The sequence below is a fragment of the Arachis ipaensis genome, chromosome B5 (assembly GCF_059453495.1).
Source record: "Arachis ipaensis isolate K30076 ecotype BB chromosome B5, ASM5945349v1, whole genome shotgun sequence".
Lineage (NCBI taxonomy): Eukaryota > Viridiplantae > Streptophyta > Magnoliopsida > Fabales > Fabaceae > Arachis > Arachis ipaensis.
In genome coordinates this window covers 15,179,360-15,201,872 of record NC_142440.1, presented here as the reverse complement: position 1 = coordinate 15,201,872, position 22,513 = coordinate 15,179,360, and the positions used below count along the sequence as shown (strand labels likewise).

Here is a 22,513-nt window from a genome sequence, read left to right as displayed (position 1 = left end):
AAAAAAAATTATATAATATAAGATGTATTACAAAAATATACCAATAGAGAATATATTTTAAAGTACAAAAAATATGTGTATACTTTTTACTAACGAAGTGGTCGATTCTTCGTATCATAAAATTCATCGATAATAGAATTTGTGTCAAATTTTTCAACAATTTTTTTCAATATAATTAAAAGACAATTAGCAAGAAATTCATCTTTTATTTTGTTTCTAAGTTATTTTTCATAATATTTATAGTTAAAAAAATCTCTTAGTTGTAGCAGTTGAAACAGAGAGAATTAATACCAAATGAATAAAAAAAGATGGTCACAAGAAGGAAAAAAATTCACTTTATGAGATTAAATTTTTTTATCTAATTAAACAATATTAGTAATAATATTTTTTTCAGATTCTTTTAATATTGTTACTTAATTTTTAGATATTAAAAATAATTAATATTTAAATTAAATTAGACTTTTATTTATACTAGATCACTAAATACTAAATAATTTTTTTAATTAAATTATACATAATAACTTATTACTATTAATTTTTTAAAAAAAAATTGAGGGTCGAGGCCTCCACTCGCCCCGTTATGTTCGTCCCTGCTCTCGTCGCTACTGAAAATTCTAAATCCACTCCAACTCATTTCAGAACCCACAATACTAAAACTTATTTCAGTTTCTTGTCTTTCCGTTATAATTTTTCAGTCTCAATATCTCTTTCAAATACTACCTAATATATTACATATGTACCCAAAGTCCAGCAGCATCATCACCACAAAGCTCGGTTATACGTGGGGACTTGCACTTCCACAAGCCAAACTAACCGCTCAGCAGCAACCTCAGCATCAGCATCATCGTAAGATCCAAACTACCACCATTACTCATTACAAAATACATTATTGTCGACAGAATATTCAATATTCACATATAATGTCAAGATGGGGCATACTTTGATCTATATATACTAATTAACTTTCTTCATACACAGATAAATAAATTCAATTTTGATTGGTGCGGAAATTTAATGGTGTCTCAAAAGCTCCCTTGTCTTGTATCATCATTCAATTGATAGTAGAGCTAAAGTGCGTGACTATAGAGCCCTATTGGGTCCCAGTGTGAAGATGATGATGTTACGTTCTATAAATGGTAGGACTCCCACCTGATATTAAAAATAATCAAAACTACTATTTTTACATTAAATTTATTTACTAAAATTAATTATTAATATATTTATATATAAATATATATATATATATATATATATATATAATTTAATTTATTTTTAATATATATTATATTTTAATATATATTTTACATTTATGATTGATTTTTATAGCTAATTTTAATGCATGTGCATTATGATTGAAGAATAATAATTCAATTCTGAATAGCCACGCCAACTTCAATTCAAGTGAAGACATAATACCATAATTGAATGATTCCTTTTGCATGTGATTTCAACTCATGTTTTCCTATCACACAAAACGGACCACTCACTCTTCAATAAATCTTTAGACAGGGGCAACTGCTTGTATCTTAACAGAGGATCAAGCAAGCCTATACATACCCCCAACTTAAAGAAATTTTTGGGATAGATGGACTGCATTTTGCACCATCGATGAAGCTCTTTACTTGAACCAATCACATAAATTTATATATTCCATCATTTTCAAATGAGTTGAATATCAAATCAAATAAGTATCAAATTTTGGGAGATAAGTATTATAATATGTTTTGGAAAAGATACTCTTTTCGAATTATATGTCGGTTTTGTGCTAATCCAAGGTGTCTAACAATTCAATCCAGACTTGGAGTATTATCGTGAACTCGGATCCAAGCGTGGTACCTGAAAAAAAGATTCTGATGCTCAAGTAAGTGAAGAATCATTTAAGAAAATCAGTATATAATCAGTGAGATGGTGTTGAATGATTCTGGCTCTTATCGTCAGCCTTCACCCTAATTTATAGTTTAGTTGAGATTGAATGAGTCATTGGGTTGAGTCGAGATCTTCGTGGCCGACTTTAGGGCCGACGTATAAGAGGTACAATACATAGCCCCTAAGCTTGACTTGGAAAATGTAGTTTATCAAGTTGAGCTTACCTCGTGTGGTTATACCTCGGTTTTTTGAGACAAATATCTTAGTCCCCAAGCTCAACGCGCGTTACTGCAGTTTCCATCCTAGGATTTTTTAATGGTTAAAAATGAAGTTTAATAATGGTTTTACCTTGCTAATTGGGCCGCAATAAATTTTTGTTTGCCCAAGTGTAAACTGGACTATTCGTGTTAGGTATGTGAACAATTTTAATTTGACCTTCTCACTAAATTAGTGGGTTGTAATTATACTTTATTGTCGTTTCTTCCTTGGAAAAAAACACAACACACGACTCAAGTCAGTTTTGCTTAAGTTGGAAAACAGCATGACTTCGAAAGGTTAATCTCCTTATCTTCCTGTCCCTGTCTTTGTGTTACTTTTCTTCAAAAAAATTATTAGAGAGAAAGAAAAGGAGAAAGACAAAGTGAAAGTAGTTGAAATAAATAAGAAAAATTCGTAGCATTGGGTGCATGTGGATGTAAAGACTCATGCGTCGTCATACTGTGATGCCGAGTCGCTTCGTGAGTTGGAAGCTCTGAAGCTTGTGAAGGAGGGGTTGGGGGTTTTTGTTGAACTTTTCCCTTGTACGAGTAAGGAGAGAGTTTGTGAAAGGAGACGGAATTGGGAGTATTTTTACATGTATATATACTCCTTGTTTTACTAAGTTGAACGTGAAATTCCCTTTTTTGGATTTCGAGTGTAAGGTCTTAACTTAGCTTAACTATGCTCCCTCGTAGTTACACCCTAATTCATGGGCGTTTTTGTGGGCATTTGAATGTCTAATGGACTTTTTGGATTTTCCTGCTTCTCTAAATGTTTTCTTCTCTTTATTTCAATCGAAGGGGGTGCCGAAGGGTCTTTGGGTTTTTCTTAGTAGTTTTTCTGGACGTTCCATTTTTCTCTTGTATAAATTCTCTTTAAAAACTTAAACCCATGTTTGTAAAAGTTCGATCCTTAGAGACCGAGCATCCGTTTTATTTAGATAGTGAGCTGATAGAAAAGTACCATTTGTATTGGTGTTCAGAACCAATGCAGATCCTTGAGGCTACGGAGATGAGTGAGGAGGAAGATCTATTTTTGGATTTTCTAATAGAGAATTTTGCTACTGGTGAATGTTTGTCTATTCCTGATCTCTTACATTTCGAGAAGGAGAATGATAAAGAAGGGTTAAAAGCATATATAGGTAATATAAACCTGTGTTTTTAATTTTGATGATTTCTGGTTCTTGATGTATTATTTTCATTTGTAGGTGGACGAGTGCCTCATCTAAATACTTCTCGGCTCCAGTCTTTTTTGCATCGAAAAAAAGAAAAAGGCGGTAGTAGTTATGGGATGGTGAAGGAGGCTGATGGGGATGCCACTCATTCTGCTGCTCAACCTTCTATGTCTTTGAAGAGGAAGAGAAATGAATCGCATAAATCCCTGGAAGTCATATCCGAGGAAGATAAAGGTGCTATAGTCGGTGATAGATCGGTGTTCGAGAGATAGAAGAAACTTCATGGTTTTATTGGAAGGGTGAACCCACAGTCTCTCTGGAGTGACCAATTCCCATTGGGGAGCTTGTTGACAAAGTTTCCCATTATCCTGGGGATATGTGGCTGACTCGCCGAACTAGTGTGGAGGGGATGGGGAAATTCATCCAGGTTAGTAAGTTTTTTGCTTTATGAATTTATTTTCGATATGTATTCATCATTGTTTAGCTCTATTTGTAGATTGTGGCTTCGCGTTTGTTATGTGTTGGACGTGCTACCGAGTTGCTGGGAGCAGAGCAACAGGTTGCTGTGGATAAGGTCACTGGCTTAGAGCGATCTGTGAAGGAGAGGGATGATGTTATCATCGACGTGACTGTGAACATGAAACATGGGGAGGAGGAGATTGTGAAGTTTCAAGATCAGATTCGTCTTCTTTAAGCTGAGATTAAGGAAAATGATAAGACAAAAGACGAGATGACATCTTGTATTCATGAATTAGAAGAAGAAGGACTTTGAAATGTTTGCTACGGGGTTTGACCGTGCTGTTAGTCAGGTCTCCTTATTTTCGCCCGAATTTGATGCTGGTTAACTTGATGTGACCAAAATTGTGATTGATGGAAAGCTGGTTGAGGACGAGGTGAGAAGCACGATGAGAATGTCCCTCCCCCCTCTTGAAGAATTTGAAACATTTGTAATTTTTTGAATTTGTAGTTTGGAATTGTGAACTTGGTAACCAATTTTAGATTGGTTTTGTTTTGCAAACTGCTAATTTGACTTATAACGTCAGTTTGACTTAAAATTTGACTTGTGAATGCATGTTTGTGAATATTGCTATTAACTTGCCTTTTTTGTTGGTTTGAATGATATATGTCAATATAACGGATAATGAAAATAAGAAGTAGTGGAATTTTATTCATATGGAGATGACCTATCAGTTTCGAAAGGTGTGGAATTGTCGGCCTCGTTAAAATTTGTCCGAGTAAAATTCTCTTTAGGGAAAAAATTCCGTGATCAGGAAAAAGAGTACCTGGCCACTCCATTTACAAAGAGGATTTAACTGTAATAAAGCTTTAAAGATGAAATATTCTAGGTGTTAGGTATGGCTGTGCCATCTAACGTTTCAAGGCAATAAGCTCCTCTGCTGACGACCTTGGAGATTCGGAAAGGTCCTTCCTAAGATGCCGCCAGATTTTTGTGTCCTGCAGGTTTTCGAACTTCTTCTATTTGTCTCAATATCAAGTGTCAGAACCGCAACTAATCAATCGGTTAATTAAGTAATTAATTGCCCAAATTACGTTCCGAAAAGTTAGAGTGAGAATTGGAGGATTTAAATGTGATTTTTGGACTCAGTAGGTTTTTCTGAGTCAGGAAAAGTGTTTTCTGCGAAAAATCATGAAAAATCACAAACTGGCAGTTGAACCGGTTGAACCGGTTTAAGTCTACCTGGTGCTGTGTGAGAAAAAGTGAAAATAGTCAAAAACCCTAGAAAATATTAGAAGTCGAAAATCGAGCGTTAATTTTTAAAGGTTTGGCCCGAAGTTGGGCCAAACGGGCTAAAAATACTAACGGGTTAGACCGGGCCCAAGTTGGGCCCAAGCTCAACATATATAAGGGTCCATTAATGAACCCAATCAGCCATAACACACATAAACACACACACCCATACCAGCTGAGAAGAAGAAGAAGAGAAACACCATTGACACTATTCATCCTCTTCTTCCCAAGCTCATATCTTGAGCTACAGAGCTCCGATCGCCGCACCGTTTACGGCTACGTGTTCCTTGTGGAGAGCTCTACAAAACCAATATGAGAAACTGGTAAGAAAAGCTCGAATCCATCTCAGTTCTTCTCTCCAAAATTTCGAGTTTTAGGGTTTGTAACTAAGTGAGATTTTGTGATTTTGGATGTTTAGGTTCACTCTAATCCTTGCTTAGCATTGGGTTTTGGCTTCCAAAGCTATTGGGAAAGGTAAGAGTTCTTTAACCTTTGTGAGATTATGTTTATGTTGAGCCCTAGGTTGATTTGTGATGGTTTATGCATATATAGCTTGATAATTGTGAGTTTAGAGCTTGTTGGTGCTTGTTGGAGTTACATTGAAAGCTTGGATAGTGTTTGAGAGCTTACTTGTGCTCATATTGGAGTTTTGGTTCATATAGGGAATCAGCCAAGGTATAGTTTCGGTTTCCTCTATGTAATATATAATATTCATGGACACTTAGGCTAGTGACCCATAGGATAGGTGTAGATTAAAATGATTGTTGATTGGTTGAATGATGATGCATGATGATTTATGATGAGTTGGTAAGGTTGAGTAATTATGATGATATGATGATGATGATTGATTTATGTGAATTGAAAAGTGAATGGTGATGATAGATGTAATGTTGAGGTTGATGAATGGTAAATTGGAATGTGGATTGTTTATAAGTGTTATATAATTGATGTTGAGATTGAGAATGATGAAATGTGAAGAGATATATGGTAAGAATGGTGTAATATGACCCAAGTGGTAGGTTTTGATGAAAAATGGAGTTTGGAATGGCTTTGCTTGGTTTTAGTTGGTTGGAGTGGTGAAAATCGGGAATTTGGTAAATTGTGAACTTTTGGAAAAGGTTGGTTTCTGGTGAACTTTGTCTGATCATAAATTTTGCCTCAGTTTTCAAAATTTGTTGGAAATTGTTTAGAATTAAATTCCATTGAAAACCCTTCAAAATGATATAAAGTTTGTAAAATTTGAAATTTTGTAGAGGAAGTTATGATCATTCAAAGTTGGTGTTAAAAATTTGAAATTCTACAAAGTTGCAGAATTTTATGATTTCTGGTATGTACGCACGCACAGCCCTGCAAAAATTTAAACCTGTGCGGACGCACAGATCTATGCGTACGCACATGCAGGGGAAGGCTTCCTGCTTGCAGCGCTAGCACAGCTTGTGCGCGCACACACCAATGAGAAATTGCAACCTGTGCGTACGCACAGCCCTGTGCGCACGCACACGTTGGGAAGGCCAGTCTGTTGGGGGCACTGGCACAAGTTGTGCGAGCAAATAGACTTCGTAAATTTTGGTACCTGTGAGTACGCACACCTCTATGCGTACGCACAAGTTTTGAAACTTCTCCTGGGCGTGCGCGCGCACACCCCTGTGCGTACGCACACGTCCTGTTTCTCAAATTTTAACTTTGTTCTCAACTATTCTACCTTCCTAACAAGGTTGTAAGTTTCTATAACACCATTTTAGGATTATTGGGCCTAGCTTTGGACATTTAAAATATGGGAAAGAACTTAATGGCTTTATATGATATTATTTGGAAAACTTAGAAAATGGAGGCCTAGGTTTCTGGTGTACTGAGGATGGTTTGGTGGTATGTGATGAATGGTTGATGTATGAGATGAGAATTGAGGAACTGTTGAGCTTGAAATGAAAATGTGAACTGACAGTGGTTGAGAGGAGTCGAGGACTCGAATGTGTGATGAGGAATCACAGATGTATTGAAAATGTTTTCTGAAAAACCACTGAACTACTGTTTTATATTGAGATTATGAGACACTATGCGCCCGGCAGGGACGGTGGTTGGATCCCGCCTGTCGAGGTAGTAGCGGCGGCATAAGGGTGGTGGTTCGTCCCGCTTGCGTTGAGATGTGAGGTCCGTGGCAAGAGTATCCCGCTCGCATTCCTTCGGATCAATAGAGCGTGCAGGCGCAAGATCTTGGATAGTGGTCTGAGCACTATATCTCGGGGGTTCCCATATGATGATTCCGGAGGGCGACATCTCCATGGAGATGTGTCGGGTTGGCAGTTGAACCAACAATGTGATATCACAGCCAATAGGGCAGGCATTCATCATGTGCATCTTTTATCTGTTTGTATGCTTTGCTGACTTATAATTGTATGCCTATCCGTATAACATGTCTAATTGCTAATTGGGTTACTTGCCTTATATGCTTCTACTTGTGGTTTACTTGCATTGCTATTAATTGTGCGTTCTACTAGGATTGAGGAGGTTTGGAAGGCGGTGGCGATGGGATCGCATGGAGGATAGGTTGATGAAGGCTGTGGGATAACGGTGTTTGATTAGATTAGAAATCCCCTAAGATAAAGTACCATGTTTAGTTATGTTAAGATTTATATACTTATGCTTATTTATTTTAGAATGCTTTAAGTTTGAATTCTTGTGATGGATATGGAGCCTAGGATTGCCTTTGGCGTCTCAGGGTCTTATATCCTACATCACTGGACACTGTTACCATACTGAGAACCTCCAGCTCTCATACCATATCTCTGTTGTATTTTTCAGATGTAAGTCGCAACCCACCTCAGTGAGTTGTTTGGATGGTGATAGGAGCGGAGGATCCGGATATCTTTTGTAGTCTTTTGTTTATTTTGTATATGTCTCTCATCTTTTGTATTTTGATTTTGGCCTAGAGGCTTGTATTTGAGAGAGAAAAACTGTATAAGCTTTTGTTACTGTTAGACTTCTGTATTATCTGTGTATACAGCTAGCCGGCTTAAACTCCGCGAGCCGAGGCTAGATCCTTATGATATTATACTATTAACTTTTGTTGTATTACATCTGTATTCTTGTGCTTAAAGTTAGGAGCTCTGTTAGTACGTTTTGCACTTTTGAAATCCTATTTTTGAGCTATATCCTTCATCAGGCTTCTAGATATTTTAATTCTTTTTATATATTATATGTATGAGCTTAGAACTGTCGCAATCTTGGATTAATCTTTGCTTTACGATGCGAGGTAAAGCTTAGGCTAATTAGGGTGTTACACCAAGTCTCCTTGACTTAGTATCCTCGGTCGTACTTTTTTGTTGTATTGCTTTTGCATGGCTAGCTGCATTGATTTCTGTCGAAGTTCGGTGAGGCATCGTTCAACGTTAATTGTATCAAGTTCGGCCGATCTTGCATCTATATTGGTGCCTTCATCAAAATATTCGGCCTGAGTCGAGCCTTGACCGACCTCAATGGGGATCATGCAATTCGTAACGTATACTAGCCGAAACGGGGTTTTGTTCGTTGTGAATTGTGGTGTTGTGTTATAGCTCCACAATATTTCTGGTATGAGTTCGGCCCGGCATCCCTTTGCATCTGTTAACTTTTTCCTTAGAGCCTGCAAAATTATCTTGTTAGCTGCCTCTGCGAGCCCATTACTTTGTGGATGCTCGATAGAGGAAAAATAGTGTTTAATTTGAAGATCAGTTAAAAACGAAGCAATTTTCTTAACAGTAAATTTTCGACCATTATCAGAAATGATTTTCCTAGGAAGACCATATCTACATATAATAGATTTTCAAATGAACGTTTGTACCTTGTCCGATGTTATTTTCGCAAGTGGCTGTGCTTCTATCCATTTTGTGAAGTAATCAATTGCTACTAATAGAAATTTTACCTGTCCTGGTGCTACCGGGAATGAGCCGAGTATATCCATCCCCCATTTATGAAAAGGCTAACTAATATCCGAGGTGTGCAACAACTCGGCTGGGCTATGGATGAGTGGTGCACACTTTTGGCATGTATCGCACTTCTGTACATTGTTTCTATAGTCTTCTCATAACATCGGCCAGTAGTATCCTGCTCGTAAAATTTTTATGGTCAAACTTCTACCTCCAGCATGGTGTCAACATATTCCATCATGGATTTTGGCGATAGCGTTTTCTGCATCAGCTTGGCCGAGGCATTTTAGCAATGGGCTAGAGATACCCCGTTTATATAGGTCGGCTCCCATCATGGTGTAATGGCTTGCTTTATGTCTAAATGACCTTGGGTTTTCGTTTTCTGGTATTTCTCTAGTTTTCAAATAGCGAATGAATGGGTTTCGCCAATCTTCTTCCTGTGACATACTTAAAACAGATTTGATGTCTAAACTTAGTTTTGTTAGTGTAAGATGAGATAATTTGTCGGATGAATCAGTTACCCTATATGTAGCTAATTTGGATAAAATATCGGTCCTATAGTTTTGTTCTCTAAGTATATGTGATATTTCAAAATTTTGAAAATGTTGTATCATGTTTTTTGCCGAATATACCTGAAAATCACCAGTTACCTGTTGTACTACGAGAAGGGAGTTGCAATATATCTTTAGGTTTTTGACTTCTACTTCTCTTGCTAACCTTAGGCCTGCAAGGAGTGCTTCATATTCGGCTTGGTTGTTGGTGGCTTGAAAGAGGAATTCTATTGACTGTTCAGTGTGCACTCCTGTGTTGTCTTTTAGTAGGATCCCAACTCTACTTCCGCTCTCATTTGATGCACCATCTACATATAGTTCCCATTTCGTGACCATTTCTTCTATGTTGGTGAATTCCGAAATAAAGTCGGCTAGTGCTTGGACTTTAAGAGATCCTCATGATTGATAAAAGATGTCGAATTCTGAGAGCTCTATTGCCCATTTTGTAAGTAGTCCTGCTAGATCTGGTTTTGATAATATTTGACGTAGAGGCTGACCGGTCCGAACTATTATCTGATGCGTCTGAAAATAATGCCGCAAGCGCCAAGCTATAATGACCAATCCAAATGCTAATTTTTCTATCGTTGGGCATCTTGTTTCGGCATTTTGTATTACTTTTCTCACAAAATACACTAGCTGTTGTTCTTTTCCTATTTCTGTTACAAGCACGAAGCTAACCATGTTAGTTGAAATTGAAAGGAATAAGTAAATGGGTGTACCTTGTTGGGGCTTCTGGAGTATGGTTGGTGAATCTAGGAGGTTTTTGAAATTGATAAAGGCTTTTTCACATTCGTCTGTCCGGACGAACTTCTCGGCCTTTCTCAAGGTGTTGAAGAAGTGATATGACTTGGCCACTGCTGCAGGCAAGAATCGGGACAAGGCTGCTGGGTGACCTGTGAGTTGCTGCACTTCCTTGATGGACCGAGCTGATTGCATGTTTATCACAGCCTGACACTTGTCAGGATTGGCTTCTATCCTCCTGTTTGTTAGTAGGAATCCCAGGAATTTACTCCATGTACTCCAAATGCACACTTCTCTGGGTTTAGTCTCATATTGTACTTTTGGAGTTGTTGGAAAATTTCATTAAGATCAGCCTCATGTTGTTGTTCTGAGCTTGATTTGACCACCATGTCATTGACATATATTTCAATGTTTCGGCCAATTTAATCTTTGAAGATTTTGTCCATTAGTCTTTAATAAGTTGCTCTTGCATTTTTCAACTCGAAAGGCATGACTTTATAACAAAAGTTACCTTGATCAGTCATGAACGCTGTTTTGTCTTCGTTATCTAGATGCATTAGTATTTGGTTGTAGTCAGAATAGGCATCCATAAAACTGAGCACTTGGAAACTCGATGTGTCGTCCACCAATCTATTAATGTTTGAGAGTGAGTAAGAGTCCTTCGGGCAGGCTTTGTTTTGATCTATGAAGTCCACACACACACACACACCATTTTTCTAAGCTCTTCTTTACCATTACCACTTGGCTAACCATGAGGAGAATCGAAGTTCTCGGATGAAACATGCATCGAGTAACTTCTATGTCTCTGCTGTTGCTGCATTTCTTCTCTTTGTGCCCAGGTTTCATTTCTTTTGCCTTATAGGTCGGGCGTTAGGGCTTACTGCTAACTTGTGACATATGAAATTCGGATATATTCCTGGCATGTCAGAAGGTGTCCATGCGAATAGGTCGGAATTGGACTTTAATGTTTCAATCAGATTTTGTTTCGTTCTTGCAGAGAAAACAGGACCGATGTTAGTAAACTGATCGGCACTCCCTAGTTGTACCTTTTCTAGGTCATCTGTTGGGGTGGGGCGACTGTTGTTGCTCCTTGGCAAAGTTGGAATGTTCTCTGAGTTGTAAACAGAGTGGACTCTTGTGATGATCTCCTTTGGGGTGGCTTTCAATCCTGCATTGTAGCATTGTCTAGCCTCTTTGTGGTCGGCATGCACTATTGCCACCATGTTATCCTGCACAGGGAATTCAACACAAAGGTGAACCGTGGAGATAATGGCTCCAAAAGAGTTAAGGGACGGACGTCCCAAAATAACAATATAAGGGCTAGCACAATCAACTACTAAAAATTGAATATCCAGGGTTTTCGAGTTCGGTGACTCCCCTAGTGTCATTCTCAACCATACATAACCTAATACAGGGACTCTTTCTCCGTAGAATCCTACCAATTCTCCGGGTGATGGTTGCAGTGCTTTGTCGCTAAGTTGCATCTTCTTGAATGTGGAGTAGAACAATACGTCAGCACTACTCCTGGGGTCGAGTAGAACCTTTTTGACTGTTAGCTCCCCCACGTGGATTGAGATTACTACTGGATCGTCCAAGTTCAGACATTGAGACTTGAAGTCAGACGTGCCAAAAGTGATTTGGGCGGCTGGAGCCGAGGCTTGTATCCTTTAATGAGATCCTTCCATTGTCATCATGGCTCTGTAACTTATTTTCCTAACTGTGTTAGTTGCTCCTCATCTTGCGAAGCCACCTGAAATATAGTTTATTATTCCTTTAGAGGCAGGGGTTTCAAATGGTCTATACAAATTTCCTTTTTCTTTATGATTCAAACTATAGTTCGGTTTGTCAGTGTCCGAGGTTGCTTCCTTCTGGCTTCTAGAAGTGACGTATTTATCCAGTAAGCCTTGTCTTGCTAGCCTCTCCAACAAGTCTTTAGCCACTACGCAATCACCAATGGTATGGCCTTACTTCTGGTGAAATGCACAATGTTTTCTTCTGTCTACATAATTCTGATCCTGATATGTTCCTGCTTTGCTCGGAGGTTTTATTAGTTTGTTGTGCAGGTTTTCTTTGATAATGTCCTCCCTTTTGGTGTTGAACTTGGTGTATGAGTAAAACTTCGGCGTCAATTTGAAAGGCTTTTTGAAATCCTTGTTCTGAGACCTGGGAGGTTTCTCTTCTTCCTTTCGAGATGATGATCTTTCATTTCTTTGGCTTCACGTAATTCTTCAATTTCAATTCGTCCGGTTGCTTTATCCCTAAATTCTTCCAATGTCTTCGGCTTACAACTGCTATTGCTTCCTGGAATTTTTCAAGTCGGAGGCCACTCTTTATTACATGTAGCTGTACCTCTGGATTGAGGTCTGTGATTTCCATGACCGCTGTTGTGAAGCGTGTCATGTAGTCTTTCAAATTCTGCAGGTAAGTTAGAAAACCATAATAAAGCAGCTCCATCTAAAAAAGTTGGAAAAGATCGGCACAAGATGGGATCGGAGTCAATATTGAGAAACATCATAGATTCGAATTTTGTGACATGAACTTTAGGATCTCTGATCCCCTTGTACGGTATCAAAGTCATTGGGAGTGTAAATTTTTTAGGCATTTTGAAATTCATTATTTCTTCAGAAAAAGGGCCAGACCGTCGTCTTTCTGCCTTGGGAGGTGCTTCTCCTGTCTTCACGTTCGACTCTAACTGTTGTTCCTCATGGAAGTTGTTATTGACCTTCTTATTATCGTTCTTTTCTTCGCCGTTGTTTTGCATTGCTGCTAACAGTTCGGCCATTCGTTGATTTTCCACCTGTAAAGTAGCATTGGCAGCCAAGAGTTCCGCATTGGTTGGGTTGGCTTGGGGGGTTACTAAATGATTTGTCATAGTTTGGCTTCTGCAAAGAAAAGAAGATGCAAGTCAAATATAGTAGTGTTAGATCAAAATTAAAAAGCGAGGCCGGGCCCCACGGTGGGCGCCAAATGTTGTGGGAAGGATACTCTTTTCGAGCTATACGTCGGTCTTGTGCTAATCCCAGGCGTCTAACAGCTCGATCTAGACTTGGAGTATCCTCGTGAACTCGGACCCAAGCGTGGTACCTGCAAAAAAGGACTCCGATGCTCAAGTCAGTGAAGAATCATTTAAGAAAATGAGTGTATAATCAATGAGGTGGTGTTGAATACTTTTGGTCCTTATCGTCGGCCTTCACCCTGATTTATATTTTAGTTGAGATTGAATGAGTCATTGGCTTGAGCCGAGATCTTCATTGTTAATGTTGAATGTGGGTGAACCTGCCGAGGTATAACCCGGTTTCTCCGATGCATAGTTATTAAAATCGGACCGAAAAACCGGTGAATCGGATCCAATACCGGCCTAGTCTGATATTTGGACCGCACAAGGTACAAAACCAGAATGAACTGGTCAAACACAGAGTGAATCGGTCAAATTCGATAAGACCAGTTCTATCGAACCGCTTGAAATTTAAAATTTCTCAAAACGTGTGAGATGGGTTCAAACCCTTGTCTTGTGAGAAAAATGTCCCTTTTTGCCACCGAATTGTCATGCTTCTTATTAATATATATGCAAATTATAATACATATAGATATCTTTTATTAAATAGTTTACTTCTATTTAATTTATTTTAATTTTAGTTATAAACTCACTCATCATTAAATTAATTATATTTTTATTTAACAATAATTATAGACTCACTTATTTTTTCTTTTCATAATTATATAATATCTAATAATATTATTTTTTAGTAAATACTTGTAGTATATAATAGTATAATAGATATAAACTAATTAATAAATTATTAAAATTTAAAAATAATAATTATTTTAATATAAAAACAAAATAAAAATATCTATGATAGAGTAAAATTAACAAAATATTTATTGTTCCTATTTCATATTGTTTTAGAATAGTTAGATATTCTTAAAATATTAATAAAAATATATATTTTAAATTTTAATTTTAAATTTTTGACTATTTTTTATTTTTATTTATATAAGACCGAATCAATCAGTTCAACCAATAATTTACCAGTTAAACTAATAATTTAGTAACCCAATAGTCTGGTCAGTTCAATCACCGATTCAATTTTGACAACTATACTCCGGAGTATAAAAGGTACAAACAATACATAATACATTTCCTTTTGATCTTCACATGTCTTACTTTTTTTTGTTTTTTTTGGACAGATCACATGTCCTTTTTTTTTTTTGGCCTTTTACAATACAACACACTTACACACACTATACTAAACTCATGTCTTATTTGAATATCAGATATCTTCTTTTATTTTTTTAGAAGAAAACTTTATATGAGATATCTTGTGTTTCCTTTTTTTTTCCGTCACGAGGATGAGATATCTGGTGTTTCAACTCCTACAATATAGTGTTTCCAAGAGTCCAGTGACTAATAGGAACTTCATTTTCTTTTTCCCTTTTATCAGAAGGAACCCAACATTACTATTACTGGACTAAGAATTTGCTAATTCAATTGGGCTTCTTTTCATTAGGTCTATCACATCAAACTTATGCCAAATCCCTAATCAATTTTGAAAAAAATTAATCCCAAGAAAGGGTAACATAACATTTAAACTTGCAGGTGAAACCTAGTGGAGAGCACATTAGTATGCCTCTTAATACGCTGTATTTGAATTTAAATTTTGACAATATTAAGTAGTAGATAAGAACCCTTAAAAATATTGGATATATGAGTAGATAGTGTATGTAAATTTGTAATATAATGCTTCCAAATCTATCCCACATAATAATAATAAGAGTAGTGCTAGAGAGCCAATGGCCTAAGTGTACAATGTGTACATCTATACTATGCAGAATAATCATCCGAATACCAGGAATAATAAACATCTCATGTTATAAAAAGCTAATTTTGGGTTCACTAAGGTTTGAACTCTTGACCTTCCGAATCTAGAACTCTAATACCATGTCTTGAAATCACTCATCCCAAAAATGTAATCTGACAGGATAATGTAACACTAATAATCATATCTCTAATACTTTCTAAACCTTCATTGTACACATTGTACGCTTAGGTCATTGACTCCCTATACTTTCTCTAATAATAATAATTAATAATAATAATAATAGATTTATTTCCTTGTATCTAAGCATAAAACATAAGTTAAATTAATCATTTTATTAGTTAGATGATAATGTATTATTTATTAATGTCACATGTGATAAGATGATTGGTTGACATGTTATGTTAGTGACATATGACATGTCACGTGTTATCTAATATGTTATAAATTTATTTAGAGTCAATTCAGTCTTCAAAAATACACATGTAAATAATTTTTATTTCTAAAATTTTAAAAAATAATCAAATTAATTCTTATATAAATTTCTCATATTTAATCTTTAAAATATTAAATTTATAATATTTATTAATCTTACTCATTTTAATCTCATTTTTTATATCTTAATAAACAAAACTTTTTCAGGTAAAATAATAAATATAATCAAATTATCACAAAATTATTTGTTTATTTGTATTTTTAGGTTTTATATTTTCAAATTCTAGTTATTTTTAGTGAAATTTTATCAAATTATTATTAATTATATACTAAAAATTTTAATCTTTTGGATCTCACTCAAAATTTATATAGTTCAACCTATCACTAGTGGCCCATTTTCATCTTTTTATATTTTCTTTAGTTCAAATTTATTTTACCCAGTTACCTTTAAAAAAAATAAAAAAATCTGACAATAAAAAAGATATAAAAAAATGACAATAATTAAGTAGTAATAATATTTAAAAAAAATTACATTAAGATATTAAGATTCAATAAGTGATCTCATAAATTAATTTTTTAATTATTGGGCTTTACCACATAAGTTAAATAATAACAAAAATTTTAAAATTTAAAAAGTCTAAAAGATTTAGATTTTTAAAATAACTATTATATTTATTTAATGAGATTCAAACAATTAATTTTAAATATATAATTAATAATAGTTTAATAAAATCATTTAAATAAAAAACTAAAATTTAAAAATATAAAACTTTAAAACACAAATGATAAAATAATAAAATAACTTTGTAATAATTTAATTATTTTATGTAACAAAAATTTTGTTTATTAAGGTTTAAAATATAATATTAAAATTAGTAATGTTAGAAAATACTAAAAATTTAATATTATGAAGAAAAAATAAGAAAGATTTATATAAGAATTAATTTGATTAATTTTTTAAATTTTAGGGACAAAAATGACTTACGTATATATTTTTAATGACTAATTTTTCTAAATAAATTTATGATATGTCAGATAATATGTGTAAATGACTTAGGCCAGTTTGGCTAAACTTCTTAAATAAGTTCTTTTGAAAAATGAGCTTAAAATATAAGGACTTTTATTAATAATAACTTTTAAATAAGTTATTTTGAGTTTGGATAGTTATTATAGAAGTCCTTGTTTTAAAGTTGTGCATTAAATAAGAGTGATAAAATAGCTTTTGAAAATAGGAGAAGTTACATTTTTTAACTTTTTCAAAAGCTCTTAAATAACTTTTTGAAAAGTTAAAAATTTATTTAAAAAATGGTACCAAACACATTAATGTAACTTTCTATAAGTCAAAAGTTGAAAAAAGTAGCATTTTGGTGTTTTCCAAACGGACCCTTAATATGTCAACTAATTATTTTGTAACATGTGACATTACTCTATCATATTGTTATGTCATGTGTCACTTAACATGATATATCATCATCTAACTGACGGAAAGATCAATTTAACTTATGTTTTATTTTTTAAAAATTAACATTACTAATTTAATTTTTAAGATCAATTTAAAGAGTGAATAATTTATTTTTTTTTTGGTTTTTCACGATATCCCCAGCCGACAAGCCAAGGACTAATCTGTCGCGGTACTGAGCTCCATTTAAGGGTTTGCAGCTGGCCAATAAGTTGCTACATGCACAAGGCGGAATTCGAACTCCCGACACTTGCTTAAACGGACTAGTGAGCTAACCACTAGACCAACCCAACTTGGTTAAGAGTGAATAATGTTTAACAGATTATTGACCCTTTTAAGTTTTTGCCATTGACGAATAACAATAAGGTAAATGCTATGATATCTAAAAAGTGGTGCCTATTTACTAAAAATAGTTAAAAATTAATATTTAATTTAAAAGATATAAAAATAAATTATTTTTAAAAATTTAAAACTTACTACACAAGATAAATTAGGCAAAAGTTAGGTAACAATTGATAGGCACCATAGAATTCCCCTAACAACAATACGCTAAATTCCTTTTTGTAAAATATAAGAAACTTTGGGCCTTGATCTATGGGCTGAATACAATTGTTAATTCAAATTTTAAACGGAATGCCACGAAGTTTTTCTTGCTACTCTTGGTGACCCGTGCCATTATGTTGCAAATGGGATATTCAGTATTCACTTAGCTGTGTTCTCATCTTTCTAACTCTGATCTGTAACTTTTTTTAATTACTTTCCCAAAGTAGCACAATTTATTTTGAGTTTCCTGCTGTTGCTCTGAGATAAATATATACAATTTGACTACTTGTTTTGTTGAGTGTCACATTACAAGAAATTTGCCTTTTGGAAGCACTCTAAAAAAATTCTCTGATACGAATTAAACTAACAGTTGGCACAGCTTCCACACAAAATTCATTCCGTTGCATTTTTCTCATTTCTAGAAGCACAATAAGATCTTCAATTATTTACACTTCAATCAATCTCGAAAACATAAAATAAAATAAGAGATAGAGTGCTCTCAAACTGCATTTCTCTTATTATAATAACAAACAATTGAAATAATTTACAGCTTAAAATGAATAGCCCGCACAACTTATTTAAGAATTAACAAGGGGGAATGGAATATATATCAGTATATCACCATATCAACAAAATCGATAATAAAATCTATTTTCATCGCCCAAAAAAAGAAAGGAGAAGACAAATGGATACTATACTTTGACTTTAATTTGCTTGTTGAAATGGTTGGTTTCTTCTCTCTCTTTCCATCTAACCAGGAGTTGAAGAAATTCCATGACCTCATTGGGGTCTCTTAAAGAATATGAGGCACTACTTTCTTTCTTCACTGAAGACACCAAAATCCCACAACCTCGATTGCTTTCACGCAGAATCTAGATATACACCAACTTCTCATTCGTCAAAATTTACACTACTCTTCATATAATATAATATAAGAAAAGAAAATGTAATACCTTGAAAGCATCTTCATCTGTTTTATCATCTCCAATGTAGATAGGAAGTACGTCATCATTATCATTTAATTCTGCAAACAAAGCAATATAATTTACTCTCTAATAATAATCTACAATTATCTCACAACACACAAATTAAAGCAGAGGTTGTTATCAATCAATACCAAGAGATTCCATTAAAAATTCAACCGCTTTCCCTTTATTCCAGTCAATCACTGGACGAACCTCTAAAACCTGCAGCGTACGAAAATTCAGGTAAAATTCATTAGGCGTACCGTCAAAATACAACTTTACGTGAAGATAATAATTAAAAACAGTCAAATGACAATTCAGTAAAATTATCATCTTCACAACTCCATATAAGTAGTTACTTGGTAAGAGCAATTATCTATGTATATATTACCTTCCGTCCATGAGTTGAACGCAAACCAGGGAAATTTTTCAAGATATCATGGACACGTTGTCCTATAATTGTCCAATTCTGCAGTCATGCCATTTAATTATTATTACATGAATGAACAAATGATGGGTGGGGTAACAAAAAACTCACATACAATTGTCTTTGTATAAAGTTAATAGTTAAGAGCCGTGAGATAACAATTTAGTCGAATTTATTAAATCATCTAACAACTTCACACCAAGACAACTACATTTGAGTTTTCTCTATATTAATTACTAAAATCTTACATTCTCTTGTACGTTACGGTAATGTACAGAAACACAAAACTTGTGGTTTTCAACTTTTGCACCGCTTATATCTTTAGTAATCTCAACGAGGGTTCTAAAAACCTGCAGCATGAAAAAACAAAACGCCTCCAAATTAGTTAAGATTTTGATTGGAATAATTGATTAGAGAGAAAAAAGTGCTTGCATATAGACCTCGTCAATGATAGGGAGGAATTGTGTAGCAGGTTGAAAGAGAGTTATCTGATTTCCCTGCCACAAAAAAGTGGTTGGTTAGAAAAGGACAAGACAATAGAAGCATAATGAGGTGCGAGGAGGGATGCATAGTGACCTGATGGTCAGTAGAATTGACACAATTTGGAAGTTTATTGGACACATTATGGCGAAAAGGCCCAATTATGTCCATTCCATGACTACCCGCATAGTACAGTTCTGTTAGTTTAACCAAATCATACACCTGCAATACACATATAAAAATGCTTCATTGCAATTTTGCAATTAAACAAACAAGACGCTTTACCTGGTCACGACTTCTTCCACTGATAATTGCTGTGGGGAAACACCTTGCCACACTCCTCACAGTCTCACGCATCTGATCATTTTTTGTTAATCATTTTTAATACACAAAAATAATACATGTAACAAGGTTATGTGTTATTTAATACATACAGGTTCGGACATAAAGGCACAGTCAGGGTCATCTACAATTGGAGAAAGAGTGCCATCGTAATCTAGAAACACTGCAACCTTGTTATTCTTGGCACGCTCTATGATTTTCTCAAAACATTCTAGTGCAGAAGGGTAATCAACCTGCACGCAAAACAAACAAAGTAAAGCAATAAGAAAATTAATTTAAAGTCTGAGTAGCTATGTATACTCACCGTCAATATATGGTAGTCTTCGTTGTCATATTCAATATTGGAAGGAAGCAGAGCATTAATCATGGATCCTTTAAGAAGCTTCTTCCTGGGAGGGGAAGATGCCTTCATGGCGTCCAACCACCCATTGAACCGAACATCATCAATGCTCCCTGCAGCACTCTTTCTTGAACCCGTTCTCGGCAGCTTCCCGGCCGGGGCGGGTGCTGGCGAAGATGAATCTTGCTGGGAATATGTTAGCAGACTAGAATGGATTCCTAGTCTTGATTTGTTCACAGGTACAGAATCCGTAAGAACAGGAGAAACATGGCTCGAATTCAAGTCCATTGGCCCCATTATTTTTATAAATAAAATATATTCACAAACAACAAGTGATGATATTAGCTTCTGATATTTTTATTATTCTTTTTCTTTTTTCCTGTGGCTGCTTGTTTTTTATTTAGCCAACCCTCTTGTCTATGAAAAACCACCGCTTCAGTGTTTTCTTGTCACAGATACTTGGTTTGAAGTCCATCAAGCAAGAATTTTCCTGAAACTTTGATCGCAAAAGACACAGAAAATCCAAATAAGAATGCATGCAATGGACAAGTATATAATATTAGAAGCCCAAGACTAAAAGAAAGTTAAAAATTACCTTGTCATGTATTGCATTATTTGTTTGCCAAGAGGGATCTTTAGTGTATATATATTCTAATGATGGACTAATAGCTAGGTACTCTTAGAAGAGAGTATGGTGAGTATAGTGCTGCTTCTGCATGCATCATACATGTAGAGATGATAAAAGTGAGAACAAAGTTTAGATCCATGCATAAGATAAATTAAAGGACTGATATCAAAATTAATGATGTATGTCAAGAGGAGCAAGCAAGCAATCAGTTAAACTTGCATTGGTCACAGAATTAGAGAGAGTGGTTCAGTGAGTGATTCTAACGAAATTCCACTTCTATGGAGACAATCCAGCCTGGCAAATAGATCTTCTTTCTTATTCTACTATATTATATATATAGTTGGCCTGGGTCAAACTTCAGATATCACATGTATGTTAATCCAATACAATAAGTAGACAGAACATGTCAATGTCTGAAAACTGGAGTAGATAGAACCTGGAACTTGCATTTAGAGACCAAAAACATGTGTGTAGGTCAAGCCTCAACATTTTCATTGGTCTTAAAAAATTCAACATATAAATAGAAAGAATCTTTTGACAATAACAGAACCTAACCACTCAATTATACATGATTATGCTTTAAATTTTTCTCTCCTTAACTGTTTTTTTCCTTTCAATTAGGCAGAATTAAGATAAGAACAGCCTAAACATAAGATAAGATCTAATGATCCGTACGGATATATGGGCTAGCTAGATGATTTTACATTGTTTCAGCAGTGCTGAACATACTTTAATTATTACTTTAATATTGCAGGTTATTCGAGCTTATCTACAACTTACTACAATTACAGAAATGATCATTTTTTTTATGCACTCATGAATCATGATTATATTGCTGAAAAAAGCAAGTGAACGTGCAGCAACACAATACATTATTATCACTGTTAAGTTATTACAACTACCAATCAAGGAAGAGATGAAAACATAAAATACTAACAAGTGGTGAGTTAAAAAGAAATGCAATATGTATGTGAATTCGTGCACTCTTATTCCCCTAGTTGAAGCGAGATTGAAACATTGAAACCTTTGTGATGGACCTACCTGAGTTTACAATGGAGTAGGGAAGAAAATAAAGGACGGAGCTATGCAACTTGTCACTTGTAGCTTTAAATCACGACCTTCACATTCCAATATATATATATATTGATTAATACAAGTTATAATAATAAGCACAGGTTATTATAATAATCCCACCACAAAAGACAAAGAAAGAACAGTTAGGCAGAGGGGGGAAATTAAATAAACAATTGTTTAAGGTCACCATCGACTTTTTATTGGAAAAAAAGATACACTTTACATTGTAGGCAGCCATCTCTCTCAACAAGTTAAGGTCAATTTTGCCCCTCCAGGCCCCTCGGATTTAGGTAGACCTAGGCCTAGCCATGTTTGCCAAAACTCCACTATTTTCTTTAAGAAAGTTAAATAAATAGTTCCATATGATCTCTAGGAAAATATTTGTTCAATTGTGTATTATTGTTCTGACTTTATTTTGATTTTTAGACATGATAATAAATGTGCACACTCTTCTTAAATGAAATAGACAAATGGGATTGTCAAATCATTGCCAAAATCAAAAGGCTTTGATAATAAATCAACAAATCTCATTATTATTGTTAAATAGTTGTGCTTGAATCATTGTTAATATATATGTAGCATTTAATAAATCTAATGAAATAATGTGAAGCAAAATAAAATATACATAAGTATATATGTGTTGTGATGTGTTGTCAAAAGCAGATAAGAGAAAAGAAAAAGAACGAAATGAACCAATGGCAGAAAAAAGAAAACATCATTAAAAGGATTAAAAACCAATCATTGGATTGAATCAATCTAAA

At 34.8% G+C, this 22,513-nt stretch overlaps 2 protein-coding genes across 3 annotated transcripts; both read right to left on the bottom strand.

Moving 5' to 3' along the window:
* Nucleotides 1–8,322: 8,322 nt before the first annotated feature.
* On the bottom strand, nt 8,323–9,837 carry LOC148563445 (uncharacterized). The gene is made up of 2 exons (XM_088486812.1): nt 9,668–9,837; nt 8,323–8,830 (listed from the first exon to the last, which is right to left on the bottom strand). The coding sequence occupies exons 1-2, from the start codon at nt 9,835–9,837 to the stop codon at nt 8,323–8,325; spliced, it is 678 nt and encodes a 225-aa protein (XP_088342938.1).
* Nucleotides 9,838–17,990: 8,153 nt separating this feature from the next.
* Nucleotides 17,991–21,351, bottom strand: LOC107643035 (putative trehalose-phosphate phosphatase F). Of its 2 annotated transcripts, none has more exons than XM_016346567.3 (11): nt 20,646–21,351; nt 20,015–20,546; nt 19,803–19,943; nt 19,654–19,725; nt 19,465–19,590; nt 19,329–19,385; nt 19,137–19,238; nt 18,853–18,930; nt 18,614–18,683; nt 18,450–18,520; nt 17,991–18,368 (listed from the first exon to the last, which is right to left on the bottom strand). In XM_016346567.3, exons 2-11 carry the CDS (start codon nt 20,345–20,347, stop codon nt 18,189–18,191), a joined length of 1,230 nt encoding a protein of 409 aa, XP_016202053.1. In that variant the 5' UTR covers nt 20,348–20,546; nt 20,646–21,351; the 3' UTR covers nt 17,991–18,188. The 2 variants fall into 2 exon arrangements, with proteins under 2 accessions (XP_016202053.1, XP_016202054.1); XM_016346568.3 differs by having other exon boundaries at nt 20,015–20,540; nt 20,646–21,329.
* Between the last annotated feature and the right edge of the window lie 1,162 nt (nt 21,352–22,513).